Below are 19,746 nucleotides of genomic sequence, written 5' to 3' on the forward strand. Positions count from 1 at the left end.
GCCGTGTACTCATTCCTCGCCAAGTAATCGAATCGTGTTTGGCCTCTCTCTGCTGTTGTTGGCCCACCCAGCAGCACCACCAACTACCTCATCGGCTCCCCCTCACACCGACGACCCTCCAGCCACCTTCGAGCCTCCACGCTCAACGTTCTCTCCGCTCCTGAAATGGGTCTCACATGGATTTATTCCCGAAATGCTGCCACCCGCCGCCGTAAGCCAGCCCGGCCACCACTATCAAGCCCCACGACCTCACAACAACTCCCATTGTCGACCCAAGTCACAACAACCCCATCACAACTCATATTAGCCCAAACCGAAATGGGTCTCCCCCTTTCTCGCCACCATGCTGCCACTGTAGATCAACCCAGCCACCACCATTGAATCTTGCAACCTCACAGCAGCTCCCACTGTTGAATCTCAGTCACGGCAACTCCTTCCTCCCTCTCCATCGAAACTCAAATCAATCCCTAATAGCAATGAAGTGTTTTCAACTTTTCGAATTAGTGGGGAGGGGGACTTCGAGAGACTTTGTCAATTTACTTAAAAATAAATTTATCAATTTACTTAGCCAAAGATGTGTTTTGGATGGATGCGTCAAGACTTTTTCTAATTGAATAGCATATCTTGAACCTCACTATACTGTTCTGGCTTTGTTCCTCTTTGCTTACTTTTACTTTATTTATGATGTTGACTGATATTGAACCAAAGTGATGTGATTTTGTGAACGCGGTTAGGTCCACCAATGAGGAACCAGCGTCTTCAATGGGACGGAATTTGTGGGAAAAATAACAAGGGAAGGCAATCCTGTCTCCGTGGGAACGTAAATGCTGTCACTTGGCGTAGTTCGCCTGCTGAGAATTTCTTTAGACTTCCGCGCAAGCGTCCAACAATGCCAGCCAAACACATAGTAGTATAGTACCCATAAACGCTTTCCTTTCGCCTTGCTTTTTCCAAGCGATTGACTTCTCAAAGTCTTATTTTTTTTCTTGCCTGTCTCCAGAGTCAAGCGGAGTTGTCAAATCATCCCCACTGCTCCGACTATTTCAGACTTCTATACCCTCTCTGAAGAGGTGTTCAGAGTAAAATACAAACATGGCAACTGGATTTTCTTCCTTGATTTGCGCAATGAGTGGGGCATTGTCTCTGTTGGTGCGTTGTTGATGCAGTTTGCAACTCCCAGTTGGGTATATTCAGCTTCGATAAGGTGTGTAAAAATTGCAGCTTTCTTTTTATACGACTTTGTGTGATTCCTTTTAGCTGTTCTACAAGTCAATTGGCATTCTTTCTTTGAACTTGTTTGTTTGTTTGTTTTCTTGAAGCGGAGTAGCAGAATATGTATGGTGGTGCACTGTGTTTACTGTTTCCTATATAACCTTAATGAACTTAAATTTAAATGAGCTTAATCGGAACTAAGCTGATGAAGCCAACAATATCGGCCATTAGACCGAACAACGTAAATTCTCTAGTGATCTTTCTCTTCTCCGTTCCTTTCCCCTCTACTTTCTTCTATTGGTTTATTTTCCTTCTATTTTTTTTTTTCCAGTTTCAAACGATTGGCTCAGATAGTGAACGGAAATTTACTTCATTAGTTATTATTTTTAAGAGCTATTAGTTGTTAAGAAGACAAATTCTTTTAGATTTTTGGTTTTTGTAAATTTCCTTCCATAATATAGTCATAAAAATTAAAAAGAGTGACTGTATAAAGTTGCTAACTCTGCCAGTATATCAAAGTACATTTTCGCAAGCTTGACTGGCCATCGTTGGTACTTATTTCTACCTAGAAATTAACTCTACTGTATCACTAGTTTTTATTATTTCACGAGGCGACGATGATAACCAACTGGTGTTTTCTCAAGTTTGATTGCCTCATATTTCTTCTCATCTACGTCCGAGGTGGGCTTGTATATTTTCTTCCTGATGTTACAATTGGACACATCCTGGCTAAAGGTTCCTGGTTCCTTCACTAATCACTATTATGTTACTCTTGTTTTTTAACTTTTCAAAAAAAAAAATGTTACTCTTGTTTTCAGAATTGGGTTTATGTTTTGTGATGCTGGAAAACGAAAACGTTATAGCACAAGTGTGCGTATGTTTTTTCCTGGTTGCAGTAAACAAAAAATGTTGAGTTGAAGTCAAATTTTGTTCTAAAGCTTATGTTTTATGTTTTTTTTTTTTTTTTTTGAAGTACATTTTAAGAAAATGTATTATGAAAGATGAAAATTAGGTTGTGAAAAAGAAAAGAAAAATTAGGTTTTTAATTCAAAAGTATCAATGATATTGGACAGGCTTCGTAAAAATGATATCTCACTAATATTTGAAATATTATTCAGCATTTTTCATGTTAAACTATATTTGATCATTCAAAAAATTCAAATTTTTATAATTTTTATGTACTTTTTGCAATATTCCCAATTTCTTTTGTCAATATTTGTCAAATATTTTGCCAATATATATGCTATATCGCCTAATACTATTCCAGGCGATAGTGTAAGAAATCGTTCTTGCTTGTTGTGAGTGTTGCTCATATAGAGTGCAGTATGGCGATATTTGAACTATGATTGCTACCAAAAATTGTGCTTTTGGTATTTCTCACATTGTAATGCCCCAGATTGAGTATAAGAGGTTATGAATGGATCCCACTTTGTCAGGGGGAGATCTTGTTGTTAGCATGATTTTAATGAACTTCAATTGTAACTTTGACTAGACCTTTTAGGGTAGAAGCCACGATATGACTTGATTTTTTTTTTTTTTTTTTACCATTACAAATGGCATCAAGGACAATCCTCAACCAAAAGTGTGGGACTTGAGTTGTGCCATCAACCATAGAATGGCCTAGCAAGGATGTTTGAGATTTAGAGGGAGATTCATACCCACGGTTGAGTAAAGGAGAATGGTGAATGAGTCCCACATTGCTTGATATGGAGAAGTTTTTCTGTGTTAAAGTGATTCCATGGGGTTCCAATTATAATCTTGACTAGTCCTTTTGGAGTAATAGGCTTATGTGAGTCTTTTCCTTGAGTCATTACACTTGCTTCCTCCATTTGATAGTTAAATTAAACTCACACTTTCAAAAGGTCATGCAATACTTACCTGTAAAGAAAATGTTTATGCAATACTAGCATGTGATACACGCGTTCTGATTATTTATCTTACACTCTTCTGCAGGTCTAATTAATAAAAGATGGCTGGTTTTGAAAAAGATGACATACCTATGCTTTCAGACACAAATGGGCGGTCTTTGGACAGACATGCAGATTCTCAATTCCAGAGATTTGCATACAGGACAAGGAGTGCATCACTTTCCATTCCTATGGACTCAATGGAGTCCTATGCTAGTGAAACTCATCTTATGGGCCATACTGGTCCTTTACGGAGTGAAAGAAGAACTCCATTCATACAGATGAGTGGTCCACTATATGTTAGCCGCAAACCTGAAAACCTTTTTTTGCCAAATCAAGGTGTCACAGGACCCAAAACAATGGAACCTTTAGTGAGCAAGTTTACTTCATTTAAAGGCAAGGATCAAGATGACTGGCCACATGACAACAATTTTGGGAAAAATGAACATTTGCTGAGGTCTGGGCAGTTGGGAATGTGCAATGATCCTTATTGTACAACTTGCCCAACATATAACAACTTCATAGCAGCTCAACAAATGAACTCTAAAGCTTCATTAGCTTTTGATCCTAAGGTGTTATTCTTTCTTTACCCAAAGGTTATTCTTTTTTCTGTCCTAATGGTTACTGCCCTATTTCATGTTCCCCTGTATTGCTTTGCTAGACAATTATTATTATTATTGTTGTTATTATTATTATTGTTATTATTATTATTATTATTATTATTATTATTATTTATTATTTATTTTTTATTATTATACATGCCTGCATCATAGCCCAAACCTTCATTCTGTTTAGCTACATTGTTGAATAGATCTCGAGTTGGATGCTGCTTCTGTCGCATGTAGGACTTTTTTCCCAAAAAATATAGGTATAAATAGCATAGGATCTGTGTCAGTTCATAAATTATTTTCTTTAGTATTTATTTTAACTGTTTGATGAAGAAATATTTGCCATACTTGTTCATGCATGCTTTGCATTTAGCCTATCTGTGGAGTGATGTTTATATCTAATTCTTTGAGTCCTTATAAAAAAAAAAAAAAATCTAATTCTTTGAGTCCTACAACTCCTAGCATCTGGCACTTTGAAATTAAGATATCGAACACAGTCTTATTACTTATCAGAAAAGAGATAAGAGATGTCAAATCCCATTTATGCATCTGCCATCACCTCCTATATACAAAATCTAAGATTTCCATAAGTGATTGTCAACGTGCATTCTCCCAGGCACAGCAATAACCTTTGCTTGGTCCAGATAATATGGTTACATAATAAAGAAGATGAGCTCAGAAGAGAAAAAATTCTTAAGTACAAATAATCTGTAACATGGTAAGAAATGCCCTCGTCAATTATGAGTGTTCGATATCTTAAAAGAAGTGCGGATGTTAGTAATTTTAAAAGCTTTACTTAGTTCATCTATCTAAATTAGAAAAGCCTGTTATAGGCTTTCCAATTTGGATTATCGTAAAGAGCCTCCTCGTGAATAGAGGCAGTTGTCAGCGGCACAGCAAGTAAATTGTTCAGAGGGAGGCAGTTACTGTGCTGTGGATCTAAGAAAGGAAAAAATGATAGGGACATTCATCTACCATATGCCCTGAGATAAAAACAATCTACAGTCTCTATAAAAAATCTTGGGTAGATAACTGTGAAGAACAGGTCTACTAGTAACTCATGTAGCTTTTGGTAATTGAATTTTAGGTGTGATGTGCAAGTATTGTTACGAGATCTTTCACATCAGAAAAGCATTGAGCAATGCACATCTATTACACTAAAAATAAGATCCTGAATGATGAAATAGATTATGGATTAAAGAGATACTAGTTGAAACTTCTTATCAAAGAGCAAAGGGTTGTGAAAGGGTTGTATGTGTATCATTTTCCGAGTAATGATACACGTACGGCCCTTTCTACAACCATGTTTTAAATTGAGGGTATTTCCGTAAAAGGATGTTATGTTTATGTTTATAAGTTATTTTACAAAAATGCCCCTTTTTTATAACACGGTTGTGTAAAGAGTTGTGAAAAGGGTTGTATGTGTATCATTTTCCAAGAGGCAAAACTTTTGCAGAGAAGTTAACATACCAAGTAAATGTTTTAAATCACCATGAATAGCTATGGCCAACTCTCTTATTTCATTCTTTTGAATAACCCAATGTAATGAAATGTTCATTTACTTCTTGTTTTGTGCTTTTGTCTGTCATAATCTCTTTTTCATCTAAGATTCCTATTTTTATGATTTTTTCTTATTTCAAGTTAGGTTTTTCTTTCCTGTTGAGCTGAGTTCTAATTGGAAAAACTTTAATCCTATTACATTGGGATGTTAGGTTTTCCTGTGTACAATGGATCACCTACATAGCTTAAATTGAGTGGAAGTTTAGGCTAATAGGGTCCAAAAACTTTAAAATTTTCATGGGGCAATGTGATACGATTCGAAAGCCCCACCTTTTTTTTTTTTTTTTTTTTTGAGGATGCTTTAAATCTTGTTTTTATACACAGAAGCTCTCTAAATTTTCCTTAATTTTAATGGAGGCAATTGCCCCACCTGCCTTGGCTCCATCACTGGTGAAAGCTCTCTTTGAAATTTCACGTTATTTGTTCTATAACAATCTAGTTGAGTCCTCTTTATCTTTATTTTTTTACTTTTTATTTTTTTCCGTTTATATTGAATTTTGTTTTAGATATCAAATTTGTTAACTTGTCTTGCTCCATTGATATCAAAATGTTGTTCTTTTTGGAAACCTATTTCTGGGTTTAAACTGTAACATACCTTGTATTGGTTGGGGCTTTGAATGATCTTGCTAGAAAGTTAACTGTGGATATGCTTTAGGTTACCTGGATGTATTTGTGGGGGAAACATAGGAAGGTTTTATTGTTGTTGTTGTACTTTGCAAAATACTTGTTTAGGTGTGGTCCGGAATTTTGAGCAAGGTATGATCATCATCCTTTCTGGTAATTGGCTAAATTTGGAATCAGTTCGCTTATGTGGACATTTTGTTTACTGGATCAATTTAGTAATTCTATTGATGAAAGCCATCGTACTACAACAATGTGGGAACCTTTTTGGTGTAGGGCCTTTTTCTTTTTAATCCCCCCACCTGACCCAAGTAGGATAAAAGAAAATAAAAGAAACACAAGAGAATGGAAAACAGATTTTTGTCTTCCAAGGGATGAAAATCAAATGTGGTTGTGGTCATGAATATGTTACGATTGGCTTGTAATATAAGTGTTGCCTCCTAAATTTAGTCCTGTTTGGTACCATTCTTTTGCTCAATCCCCCCCATCCCCCCACCCAAAAAAAATGCAAAATTATCAGATATGTTGCTCTATTTTTGTATTTTCCTTAATTTGGTTTGGATTGAAAGGAAAAGGAAATGTTTGCTAGATTGCGATGCTCTCTATTATGAGGCAGAAAATTGTGCAGGCCTGGTACTACTGGTATTAGTACAGTTTTGCTGTCAATAGAAATAATTTCTTAGATCAGGGTGACAAGTCTAGTGTCACATCAATGCTGTTGCATTGGGAGTGGGGAAATGGGATTGATAGAGCTTGAGGTTATTTTGTTTCATGGAGGAAGCAGTAGTAATTTTCACAAGAGCAGGAGGTGGTGTATATATTCCTTTTTAATGAAGGTGGTGCAGACTTCAATGGGGATGGGGTTGGCAGTTATTATCAGTGGGGGTGTGCACTTCAGTGGAGTTGGTGGTTATATGGTTACTGCCTAGTGGTGTCGGTGTTGTAGGTGGACGTGTTAGATGTCTTGCATGTTTTTTCTAGTTTTTTATGCTAGTACCTTTTTTTGTTGAGGTTACACAGATTCGTTAATCTACCATTATCTCCCCCATGACTTTATCGTGTTTAATTTTCTCTAGCTTTTGTTATCTAGAATATGATGTGCAAATACTTGCTTGGTAAGATTGTTATGCATAAATTGCAATGATCTCATTCAGTTTTATTACTTTGATTGTATGTAGTTTCATAATGTTCTCTATGGGGACGCTAAAGGCTGGGCTAAGGGCTTTTTTTCTTCTCTCCAACAATATATTCCTGGCATCATGAACCCTCATGCTAAAGTTGTGCAACAATGGAACAAATTTTTTGTCATTTCTTGCTTGGTGGCAATTTTTGTGGACCCATTATTTTTCTTCTTGCTATCCACTATAAAGGTATGACATTCTTGTATTGAAATTTCTCTTTTTGTGACCATTACTTTTATTATAGTACTCTTCTTTGGAAATTTTTTTATTCTTTACAAAAAACAAATTCTGAATTTATTTGCTAAAGAAGCAGAGTACAAATAACATAATTGATGCTATTTTTTCTTTCTTTATGTGTGTGTGTGTGTGTATACATGTGTATATGTCCGTATGCATGTATTTGATAAGTACGCCTAATTTGATAAGTACGACCATTTCTTTCGTTACATGTGCACCACATTAAGCATAGAGGCACCATCTTCCAAACAGCTGCAATGTGATGATTGCCCGAATCCCTCTCCAACATGACAATTAATCTATCACCTAGTGAAGATTTCATCCCATAAAGCCTTGACTACTTCACAATGAAGAAGTAGGTGATCTACTGATTCACTATTGTGTTTGCAAATGAAGCACCAATCTATTATGTAGAGGCCACTCTTTTCAGCTTGTCGATAGTCAATATTTTCCCATGGGATGCCAACTAGCCGAAGAAGGCAACCTTGAGGGGAACATTGCTCCTCCAAATACTCTTCCATGGGAAGGCATTGGAAGAGCGAGTTGTAAATGCCTTGTAATATGATTGGACTGAAAATCTCTTGTTCCCTGTAAGTGTCCAAAGTAATTTGTCCTCCCCTTCTGCCTGTAGTTTCAGCGCATATAACATGCTGTAAAATTCAGCAATGTCTCCCACCTCCCAATCCTATACAGCTCTAGTAAATCTCGCGGACCAATGAAGGGAATCAATGGAGATGCTCATATTATTGGCCACAGAGGCACCCTTATCTGACACAATCCTATAAAGAGAGGGGAAAGCGTTTTTCAAAGCAACATCACCACACCAAATATCGTGTCAAAACCTGATTCGAGTGCCCCTTCCCACATCAAATTTGAAATTACCGAGTAAATCTTCCCATCCATTTCGGATAAATTTCCAAACTCCCATGCCGTAAGCCCATCTTACTTCACTAGAGCACCAACCTTCCCAAATGCTCCCATATTTAACATCGATGATGTTCCTCCAAAGAACATCCCCTTTCTGATGATACCGCCATAACTATTTTCCAAGAAGGACCTTGTTGAAGGTTCTCAATTTTCTTACTCCCAACCCACCACAAGACAAAGGGGTGCAGACTTTATCCCATTTAATCAAATGGAATTTTTTCTCATCCTCTAACCCATCCCACATGAAGTCACGAAAAATCTTCTCTAGTCTATTCGCCACCCCTGTAGGCAAAGGAAATAAAGATAAAAAGTACGTTGGGAGATTAGATAACGTACTCTTGATTAGTGTGATTCTACCGCCTTTAGATAAGTAAATTCTTTTCCAACTAGCTAGTTTGCATTCAATTTTCTCAACAATTCCATCCCACATTGCCTTGGATTTATGTGGAGCTGCCAAAGGAAGTTCAAGGTACTTCATAGACAAGGATGACACCTTGCAGCCCAAGATGGCATCCACTTCACTTAAATTATTAACCAAGTCAACTGGAACTATTTCAGATTTTGATAAATTCATCTTAAGACCAGAGACAACTTCGAAGCAAAGTAGGAGGGTTCCCAAGGAGCAAATCTGATCTGGATTTGGATCACAAAAAATCAACGTATCATCAGCGAAAAGGAGATGAGAGATTGATAAGCTACCATGTGAGGAACCACTCACCGAGAAGCCCAATATGAAACCCATGTCCACCACCCCCTCCAATATTCTACTCAGCACATCCATCAATAAAATGAATAAAAGTGGGGATAAAGGGTCCCTTTGTCTCAAGCCTCGAGAACTGTTGAAGAAACCTTTAGGAGTGCCATTAACCAAAATTGAGAATCTGATGATTGTGATGTAATGTTTTATCCACTGACACCATCTTTCCCCAAAACCATACCTACCAAGTATATACAACAAGAAATTCCAGTTCACATGATCAAAAGCCTTCTCTATATCCAATTTACATAAGATACCTAAGGTGCCGGCTCTGACTCTACTCTCCAAGCATTCATCAGCAATGAGGAGCGAGTTTAGAATTTGCCTTCCTTTAACAAAGGCATTTTGTGACTTCAAGATGATCTTCCCCATAACTTCACTCATCCGCTTAGCTAGAACTTTTGAGATTGAAATTACCCAAGCATCCCTATAACGTAGCGGGAATATCTACCAATTCACTCAACAAGTTGGTTGGTCGTCAAACATGCAATTAATTTGATAAACAATCAAATACATAAAATAAACGAAGTGCGTAACACCAAGATTGGTATCGACGGGAAACCCTTTAAAGAACTTTTCAGATGTAAAATCCTACGGGGCAGCCAAACCCAGAAAAATCAATTTTATTATTTGAAAATCAATTACAAGTAAAACTCAATTACAAAATCTTTGTAAATTGACACTCTTACTTGACAAGATAAATGACCCATTTGTCTTCTACCGCAGTAGCAGCCAGAACCTCTGAAGATCTTCTAATGTTGGCTTTTCTCTTGGAACTCCAGTGGCTGAATTCGATCATCTCAACTCCGACACGGAGTATGCACGCACTCAAAAAGAGAGGTAAAACACTGACACTCAAGTACCACTCTCTGAGAGAAACAATATGAAAATTCTCTAATGAATTTTCTCACCAAAATATGCACTAGAAGGTGCTCTAGAAAATATGCAAATCTGAATCTCTACTGATCCTAATCAATAGGATCTCTTAAATAAACAATCTGAAAATCAATTCCAATTGTAGTAGGATTCTGCTGACGGAACAAATCTAATAGGAGTTTGATCTGCAGTAGGACTCTGCTAACGGAATGAGTCTAGTAGGAATTTGATTTGCAGTAGGACTTTGCTGATGGTCGTGAAGTCGTCTCCTGACGGAATGCTGACATTTCGCGATAACTCTTCACTGCAGTAACATATTTCAGATCAACCTCTTATCTGAATAAGTGCTGATTCCTTGGGACTCGATTTTTCCACTTATGACTTATCTAAACAACTTCTAATACCTCTTAGATAAACTTAATATTGTTATAGATAAAGTCAATAAATAATTTACATTCATCCAAAATTACCAACGTAATGATAGGATAAACTCTATCATTTTAGTCACCTAATCCTATCAAAACTTATCAACTTAGTCATCTACTCCTAGTGAAACTTTTACATCTACAGAGATGATCTTGTAAACCACAGTCTCCAAACTTATGGGACGGAAGTCTTGCACCTCCACCGACCTCGCCCTTTTTGGAATAAGGTCGATGAAAGAGGCATTAAGGCTTTTCTCAAATTTCATTAAAGAGTGAAATTCAAGAAAAACTTTCATGAGATCCTCCTTGACAATGTCCAAGCTTGAAAGAAAGCCATTGTGAAGCCATTTGGGCCCGGTGCTTTGTCTTTGTCTAGCCCTTTTAGCACGCTAAGCATCTCATCCTCTTCAAACGGCCTCTCCAACCAAGCCGCACTTGATTGGTCAATCGAATAAAAAACTAGTTCGTCTACCCTGGGCCTCCATTGGTGTTGCTCCTTTAGAAGCTTGTCATAAAAGTGGACAATGTGATCCTTAATTGCGACTCTGTTCGAAAAAACCCTGCCTTCTGAATGAAGAACCACAATGGCGTTGTTTCTTCGATGGGAATTAGCTACTTTGTGGAAAAACTTTGTGCTCTTATCCCCTTCCTTCAACCAAAGGGCTTGAGATTTTTGTGCTAGGTAGATTTTATTGCTACCCTCCTGCAGACATCATGAAAAGCCAATGGTCCTATGTCAAGGCTTGCAATTGAGCTGCTGGCTATATTCTTCCGATCCACTCACAACTTGAAAACCTTATCAAAGCAAGCAATAAGGCATGAGGAATGATTAATAATCATCATCATTATGACTGGATAGCAAATTGTCGTTGTACTGTGAATCTATAAACCATATATATCTCTTTGTTAAAAATTGGCAATTCTTGGCTGAAAATCTTTGTTGTCCACAGTCTGTCTTTTGTGACCACGATCATGTTCCTAACTTCGTTAACCCATGTTTTACATTTGAAGTATATATTGTCATTGTGCTTTTACATTTGAAATCTATAATTTCCTTGTGGTTTACCATAGCACAAGATTACTTGCATTTTCGCTCCTTGAATGCAGGATAACAAGTGTATAGTAATTAACTGGCCCCTGACCAAAACAATTGTGGCTTTCAGAAGTTTGACTGATCTCATATATTTCTTCCGCATGCTTCTTCAGGTAATTGCTCCGTTTCCATTTATAGAAGCTGCTGCTGGTATTTATTTATTGTTTTTGTTGTCAGGGGGCATGCATAATTGTATTAAGTATACCCCGGGAGGGTATAAATGTCAGATGAAAGGCTGTATATATTGCAACAGTAAAAAAAAAAATTGCATAAAAGCGGTCAGGATAAGATCTTGAATCATCTACCATTTTACCACTTTTCAGTTCTTTATTCTCTCTAAACCCAAACTTCTACTATTATTTTTATTTCCTTTATTATTATTATTATTGAAACTAGCTAGTTCATTTAATAATCTCCTGATATGCACTATATGCTGAAGCCTTTGTGGAGGAGCTACCCAGACGGAAATGCCCCCAGAATCCCACGGCAACTGCCAAAAGCTTGCCCAAAGCCTTGCACCATTCCACCCTAAAATTAAAGCCTGAACATGCACAGAAATAAACCTGGGCTGCCATTGCACATAAGTGCTTGAAACACAACAGGACTGTGAACAAACCTGCCTCCAAGTATGAAAGCAAAATCAATAAGGACCTTGACGAATAGTGATTGTACTAGAAATGTATTTGGTCCACAATCCCAAGCATTGGGGACCAAATGACAATTACCCTTCTAATTCTGCCTAATTGAAATCCAAATCCTTGGTCAATCTATAAAGCCCATATGAAAAACATAACTTTGATAATATTATAGTGTTGAATTATAGTTGAGGCCCTTTTAAAGGTGAACAAGTTGGAGGTCAATGAGGTTGGAAAAAATGGACTAGGAGGTTTTGAAGTACGCAAATAAGGGAGGGTAGTCAAGGGTTCACGGACTGCTGTCATTGATGGTGCAGCAATGGTGATGGGGTGGTTGATGTTGAGGGCGATATGAGATTGAGACATGAGAGAGGGACATATTGAATTGGGGGAAGTAAGTTTGGGGAAACTTTGAATTGGGAAATTGTATGTTTTGTGCATATACATGCCAATAATGTTTGCCACTTGTATTTTTATTTGTGGAATTACCGTTTGTTCAGGTCATAATATAATCGGGTTAAATATATAAACTCGATAACCAAACCAACCTGTTCATTTAAGTGAATTTGAAATTGAACTAAACTGCTGCACAGTCAGCACGAGTTGGGTGGTTTTTTTTGCAGCCCTAACTGTACAATACCCTGAGCCTATTAAAGTTTTTTAATTTATTTTATACCACTCCAATTTCTCACATGCAACTTATGCGATCAAAAGGCTAGTGGATAAATGTGACGTCCCAACTCCCACGTACAAAAAAACACAGGAATCGTGACGTCAGGATGATGACTACACGGTCACACATCCCAACGAAAGTGCCAAGTGTGTGTATATGCAACAGTGTACAATAAACAACGTAACGGATAATATAAATAAGTTTACTAAGTACCAGAGTTTTTAAATACAAATATTCAAAACAAATCATCTTTAAAAAAGTTATATAGTCATTCCAAAATATATTACAAACAAATACATAAATAATTGATAAAGCTAATCTCGATAAACGGGAGCAATCCCAGATCACTCCTCCAACGGAGTCAAGCTTAAGGCTCGTCATCCTCATCTGCATCAAAATCTGCGATACCATAAAATGGTACCACAGGTAAGTATAAACCAAACAACTCTCGGGATACAAACATATTGATGCAACCAACATGCATGCATATGACAAAATATGCGTCAGATCCAAAAATATCATTTTCCCTGAAAATAGATATTTTTCAACACACGCCAAAATCCCATTTTGGCCCAAAGATAATAACCCGTCATTTTTCCAGAAAATGACTCAAATCAATAAAACATCATTTTTCCAGAAAATGAATCATATAAAATCTTTTTATTCAACACACGCTATTTTTCCAGAAAACAGCCCATTAATCCATTAACCATATGCATCATGATCTCTCCTAAGGATCATCCGCACGTCTTGGCTTCGTAGCAATGCCCAGTTCCGCGCCCAGCGCGTTCGTGGCCAAGCACCCACTATGCAATGAGCGATGCCCAGTTTTGCACCCAGCGCGTTCGTGGCCAAGCATCCTCTAGCCCCCACCAGCAGAGGGGCCACGAAGTCGGCACGAGACCATCTCGTCTGATCCCGTTGTCGCCCAGCGACAACTCAGGGGACGTCACTCAGTATATTCCGCTTCCGAGTGACCAGAGGAGCTCCACCGAGATAATGCCCAATCTCGGCTTGGGGTCGTGATACACACGCACCCAAAATCCTTTAACACATGAAAACTTAGTTTTCAATAAACACATGAACATAAATGTATGTACACGAAAACCCAGTTTCCTTTATAAACATGATCATGCGTGCAATATGCCATGTACATGAACAACACCATACCAACAACCAACATTTCACAATACCAACCAAACACACAACTCCGTCCACAATCCATCCGACCCCCGAACTCCTCGGACTCAGTCCGGCATGTCCAATCAGATCACAATAATATGAGTTAGTGCAAAAATATATTTAAATCACGATAGTTCTTTTGAAAAAATACTTACAGTGCTATAAAATAATTTTCGAATGATTACGGAGCTGCAAGAAGTGGCGGCACAGCAACGTAACAGTGCAAAATGCACTGTGGCTGTGGGTCTCAAATACCCATTTTTAAATGGGGACAAACTAAGACCCGAAATTGATAGGGTAGGGCTTAGAGATGTCGGTGAAGCTAGTGGTGGTGGTGGTTTGCCGTGGGTGGCGACGTAGAGGGTGGTTGAAGTGCAAAAATTATCCAAAACGGAAATGGAGTTGGATGTACTTTACCGGTGGCGGATCGGAGTTGGGATTGGGTGCATTAGGTTGCTATGAGGTCGAAGATGAAGTGGTGAAGAAATTGTGGCCGGAGATGACGCGATGGTGGCACGCGGGCTCAAGGAACGCCGGCGAGATAGGGGCCGAGCTTGGTGGGGGATGACGACTGGCGGGAGGGGAAGCTGTGGTGGTGGGCGGTGACGCTGGACGGTGGCACACGGCGGCGGGCTGGTGAACGACGCACGGGAAAAGGGAGAGAGAGACGTGCGCGCGGGGTAGGGGTGTGCAAAATTCCGAAAATTCCGACTCCGTCTGACTTCCGCTCCGATTTCGTCGGAGTCATTGAAATTCGGAGTCGGAATTCGGAGTCGGAGTCGGAGTCGGAGCTCCAAGAAGCTCCGATTCCGACTCCGAAATTTTTTTTACTGCACACTTGCGCTCGAGCGAGGTGTCGAGCGCAAGTCGAGCACACGTTGTATTGAACATTGGCTAGAGCGACATGTCGAGCGAAAGTCAAGCGAACCTCTTCCAAAGAGGTTCGCTCGAGCGACATGTCGAGCGGAAGTCGAGCGAACTTCTCTGGAAGAGTTCTGCTCGAGCGACATGTCGAGCGGAAGTCAAGCGAACCTCTCTGAAAGAGTTCCGCTCGAACGCCACGTCGAGCGCACGTCGAGCTTCGATCTTATGTCGGAGCTCCTATAGGAGGTTGGAGCTCTGACCTCCGATCGGAGTCGGAGTCGGAGCTCCACTTTGGCTCCGACTCTTGTCGGAGTCGGAGGTCGGAAAGGAGCACTCCGACTCCGTTGGAGTCAGAGCCCAGCCCTAGCGCGCGGGAAGCAGGGGGAGAAATGGGAGAAAAGAAAAGGAGAAGAAAGAAAAAGAGGAAAAGAAAAAATGGAGGGAAAGAAATGAGGTTCAATCCTCACATCTTGGGTCACAGAAAATTATCCAACGAAAATGATTTTAAAACAGCAAGTCAAATAAAATAATTTAAACGTAATCATAAAATGAAAACAAAATAATTAAATCCAACAATCAATTAATTTAAAATAAAGAGAGATTTAAATGCATAACAGTAATTAATATTAAGGAAACATATCAAATTTAATTTTTCACAAACTAAAAATCGTAAAAATAAACTCACTAAAAATCTGATAAACTTAAAATAAGAGAATAAATTTTTGAATAAATAAAAATAATCTTTCAGTAAAAATACACTAAAATACGGGGTGTTACAATAAAGGGTTTTAAAATAGGAAAATGGCAAAGACAACCCTTTTTTACAACTTTGTTTTAAAAGGAGGGCATTTTTGTAAAAAAAATGATTTTTTTTTTAACAAAAATTCCCCCAATTTAAAACAGAGTTGTAAAAAGTTGTAAAAATGGTAGTGTCTCAATTTTCATCTTCACCTTAAAGCAAGCAACAGGAAGTATAGGTTATTACACTTTTCTCCATTATCCTTAGAAAGCTCTTTGATTTTGCCATCATATTTATTCGTCTTATAGCAAATATCATATGCATCCTCATTTATTTTTATTGACTGTATGGTATATTACAGAGTTGTAAAAATTTGTAAAAATGGTAGTGTCTCAATTTTCATCTTCACTTTAAAGCAAGCAACAGGAAGTATAGGTTATTACACTTTTCTCCATAATCCTTAGAAAGCTCTTTGATTTTGCCATCATATTTATTCGTCTTATAGCAAATATCTTATAGCAAATATCATATGCATCCTCATTTATTTTTATTAAATGTATGGTATGTTACTGAACTTCATTTTTCAATTTTTAAGTAATATCTTTATAAAAATTTTATTCATGTTCTGCAATGCCTTCAATCATTAGATTTGGTTGGAGCCCTTCTTATAGTGCTGACTAATTTATGTAATTTGCTTTTGGGCAGTTTAGGTTGGCTTATGTGGCCCCTGAGTCGAGAGTGGTTGGTGCTGGAGAGTTAGTTGATCATCCCAAAAAAATTGCTCTCAACTATATTCGAGGATTTTTTTTCATTGATTTGTTTGTTGTTTTACCACTTCCTCAAGTAACAGTTCTCTCTCACTCTTATTCTTCCCTTTATTAACTTTAAATGCATCACTATCAACATATATGTCACAACCATATGCTTAATGCCTAGGGAATTTTCTATAAGAAGATTCACATTTCAATCTTAATCTGGACTTTGTTGTGGGCAACATTTTCTTGGTTAATTAAATTAAAATTTTTTTCTTCTAAATTGTGTTTTTTGCAGTTATTTTAAATAGATTGTTTTTTTCCCATCATAATTTGTTGAAATTTGCTTAGAATGTACAAAAGTGCATGATGTTTCTAATCTAGGGTGTGTAGTGGGATGTTGACCCTCAAGGACTATATAATATAGGGTGCAAGGTATGGTTTTGATCTGTGTAGTGAAACGTGTACCTGTTAAAAATTATAATGTGTTATTAATTGATGGTTGATTAGAATTTTGGTATTTAATGATGAACAATCCCTTGTGACATATGGTGGAGTGGGTACAATAACAAAGTTCACTGTACAGAAGGCCAGACTAGAGTGCTATGGAACTGGCAAACTTTTCTGACGATATCGGTTATTAAAAGAAACTTTTACTTTCTTAGGTGTGGTGAAATGACAAGAGCTGACGAGAGCTACCAATCTCGTTTTCTATTTAATTGTATGTATGCCAGGAAATAATGATTTATTTCCTTCTATTGTTTTTTCATAAGGATATAATTCATTATTGCTTGTTAACATCTTTATTTGAAAGAAAAGTTCATGTACATATATCCAGAAAATGCTAGAATTTACAGAACTATCCCGATATTATCCAATCTGCTGACGTGGCAGTGTTCAATAACCCTCATATCAATCCTTGGTAAAACAGATAAAAATGCTAACTGAATGTGTCGTTGTTTAATAATCCTTGTATCAATCTTTGTTAGAAAAGATAAAGATCCCAGTGTTATTAAACACTGCCATGTCACAAAAGTGGGATAATGGAGTAGTTTCTAGCATCACTCGTATATATTCTCAACTCTGTGTTGTATTTAAAATTTATACGATGGTTACCTGTGTTGATCATTTGGTTTATCTGCAGAGTACTGCTATAGTACATGCTACATTTAATTGATGTGAATCTCCATTTACTGATTCTTGTCATAAACTTCTTCTTCTTCTTCTCTTTCTTTATTTATATATATTTTTATATTGCAGATCATAGTATTGTTTGTTCTACAAAAATCTTTGAGATCAGGAGCCAATAGTGCTAAAAATCATTTACGGACAGCTGTTCTTGTTCAGTACATTCCTAAGCTGTATAGGTTTCTGCCTCTACTGGCTGGTCAGTCTTCAAGCAGATTGGTATTTGAGTCAGCATGGGCAAATTTTGTCATAAATCTTCTCACTTTCATGTTGTCCGGCCATGTTGTTGGGTCATGCTGGTACCTCTTTGGGTTACAGGTGGGTGGAGGTTGTCATATCATCTAAAGATGATTTTCGGACTTTCTTTCTTTCATACAACTTTGTTCTTCTTGCTGTTTCCGGAATTTTATTTGAACTAAACTCTTTCCCCTGTAAATGCATGTGTTTAGTTGGTGAAGTGTTTACCAAAGTGAAATATCTTCCAGTTCTGGTCGCCTTTAATGAATTTCAGGCATAATGCAAAGTGTTGGCTGAATGATTTCTAGTAGGAATATCAAGTACAAAGATCATGCAAACAAAAATAAGAAAAGAAAGACATAAGCATTGCATCTCTTGTGTTCTCAGTATCATTCATGTTATTCTCTTTATTTTTTAAGGGGAAAAAAAAAAAAAAACTCATGATGTTTTCGTTTATAGCTGTCATGATAGTTGATTATTTGTAATACAAAACATTAAAATTAAAACCAAGAAGATGGGCTGTTTGGTAAATGAGAATTTCTGTAATATTTGAGAAATCTTTAAACAAAGAAAAATTTTACTCATCATCCTCACACCTCACACCACACACCATACATAAATTTTTTTATTTATTTTTATTTTTTCTCTTACCAAATTTGTGATCTATGGATGACAATTAGATGAAATCAATTAGTTTATGAAGAATACAACCAAAATAAATAAAATAATAAAAAATAATTTAAAAAAAAGTGTGGTGTGTGGTGTGTGAGGATGATGAGCAACAAAGCTTTTTAAAAAAATCTTGAGTTGTGTTCTATATTGGGTTTTGTGAAAGTGGGCGAGTAGAATGAGAAGTTGCTTGGGTAAAACTTTTCTATATATGTATTTTGCATTGGAGTTTGGGGAAGGGGGTAGGTACAATTGAAAAGTATTTCAGATAAAAATTTTGCAAAAGGTGTTTTCTTGGATTTGTGTTTGTGTGTGTGTTTTATACGGAAACTTTGGCAAATGATTGGATGAGATTTCTTTTTTGAGATTTCTTTTTTGAGAAATAGAAAAAAAAAATTGTGTTTAAAAGATGTTTGGATTGAAGTTAAATTTTCTTTATAAAAAAATCGAGAACTTTTTTTTTTCTTTCTTTTTTTTGATAAGTAGGAATCTTTATTGAATAGAATGAAGCTAGGTAATGCCCAAGTAAACAGAAAGTATACAAAGCGAGACACCTAATTACATTCTAGTATGCTGGAAAACTTTTTTTTCTTCTTTCTTTTGATAGGTAAATATGATTTTATTTATGAAGTAAATAGGGTAGTCCCAAGTACACGAGAAGTATACATGGAAAACACCTAGTTACAAGTTAGGATCTAGAAGTAAACCTAATTACAAGCTAAGCGCTGTGAATTTCAGCATAGAAGTCATTAAAGTTAGTCCCATTCAATACAATGGCTGAAGCCCAAAGTAACAATGTATGATAGAAAAAGTCCCTAAACCCTTCCATTGACCGTTCCCTGTTGTCAAAGCAACGGCCATTCCTTTCATTCCAAGTACACCACATTAAACATAGAGGCACCGTCTTTCAAACAGCCGCAATTTGACGATTACCCTTAATTCCTCTCCAGCATAACAATAAGTCAAGCACCTTCCTAGGCATGACCCAAGCAATGCCAAGCCTAGAAAAGATATCATCCCATAAAGCCTTAACCACTTTGCAGTGTAAAAGAAGATGATCTGCTGTTTCTCCATTACTTTTACACATAAAGCACCAATCCATTATTAAGAATCCTTGCTTTCTCAGCTTTTCAATAGTCAATATTTTCCCATGGGAGGCCAGCCAGCTAAAAAAAGCATGAGCGGAACATTACTCCAAATGCTCTTCCAAGGAAAACAATAGAAGAATGAGGCGACAAAACCTTGTAGAAGGATCTGACCGAGAAGTTGTTGTTCCCGGTATGATTCCAAAGCAACCTGTCTTCTGCTTCAGCTTTTAGGTTCAGCACATAAAGTGCTGTGTAAAGTTCTGTAATATCTCCCACCTCCCAATCCTGAACAGCTCTAGTAAACCTCACAGACCA

The 19,746-nt window shown here is 37.3% G+C and overlaps 1 protein-coding gene across 3 annotated transcripts in view; it reads left to right on the top strand.

The window, feature by feature from the left end:
• The first annotated feature begins 727 nt into the window (after nt 1-727).
• The window catches only part of LOC121244447 (probable cyclic nucleotide-gated ion channel 20, chloroplastic), a 39,323-nt gene continuing 20,304 nt past the window's right edge, over nt 728-19,746 (top strand). The window contains exons 1-7 of one of the 3 annotated variants that reach the window (XM_041142520.1): nt 728-910; nt 1,001-1,204; nt 3,166-3,691; nt 7,087-7,278; nt 11,419-11,517; nt 16,203-16,340; nt 17,510-17,755. In XM_041142520.1, coding sequence (XP_040998454.1) covers nt 3,182-3,691; nt 7,087-7,278; nt 11,419-11,517; nt 16,203-16,340; nt 17,510-17,755 — 1,185 coding nt within the window. In that variant the 5' untranslated portion in view covers nt 728-910; nt 1,001-1,204; nt 3,166-3,181. The other 2 variants (XM_041142521.1, XM_041142522.1) reach the window with 2 other exon arrangements.

This window comes from Juglans microcarpa x Juglans regia, chromosome 8S (assembly GCF_004785595.1).
Source record: "Juglans microcarpa x Juglans regia isolate MS1-56 chromosome 8S, Jm3101_v1.0, whole genome shotgun sequence".
Taxonomy (NCBI): Eukaryota; Viridiplantae; Streptophyta; class Magnoliopsida; order Fagales; family Juglandaceae; genus Juglans; species Juglans microcarpa x Juglans regia.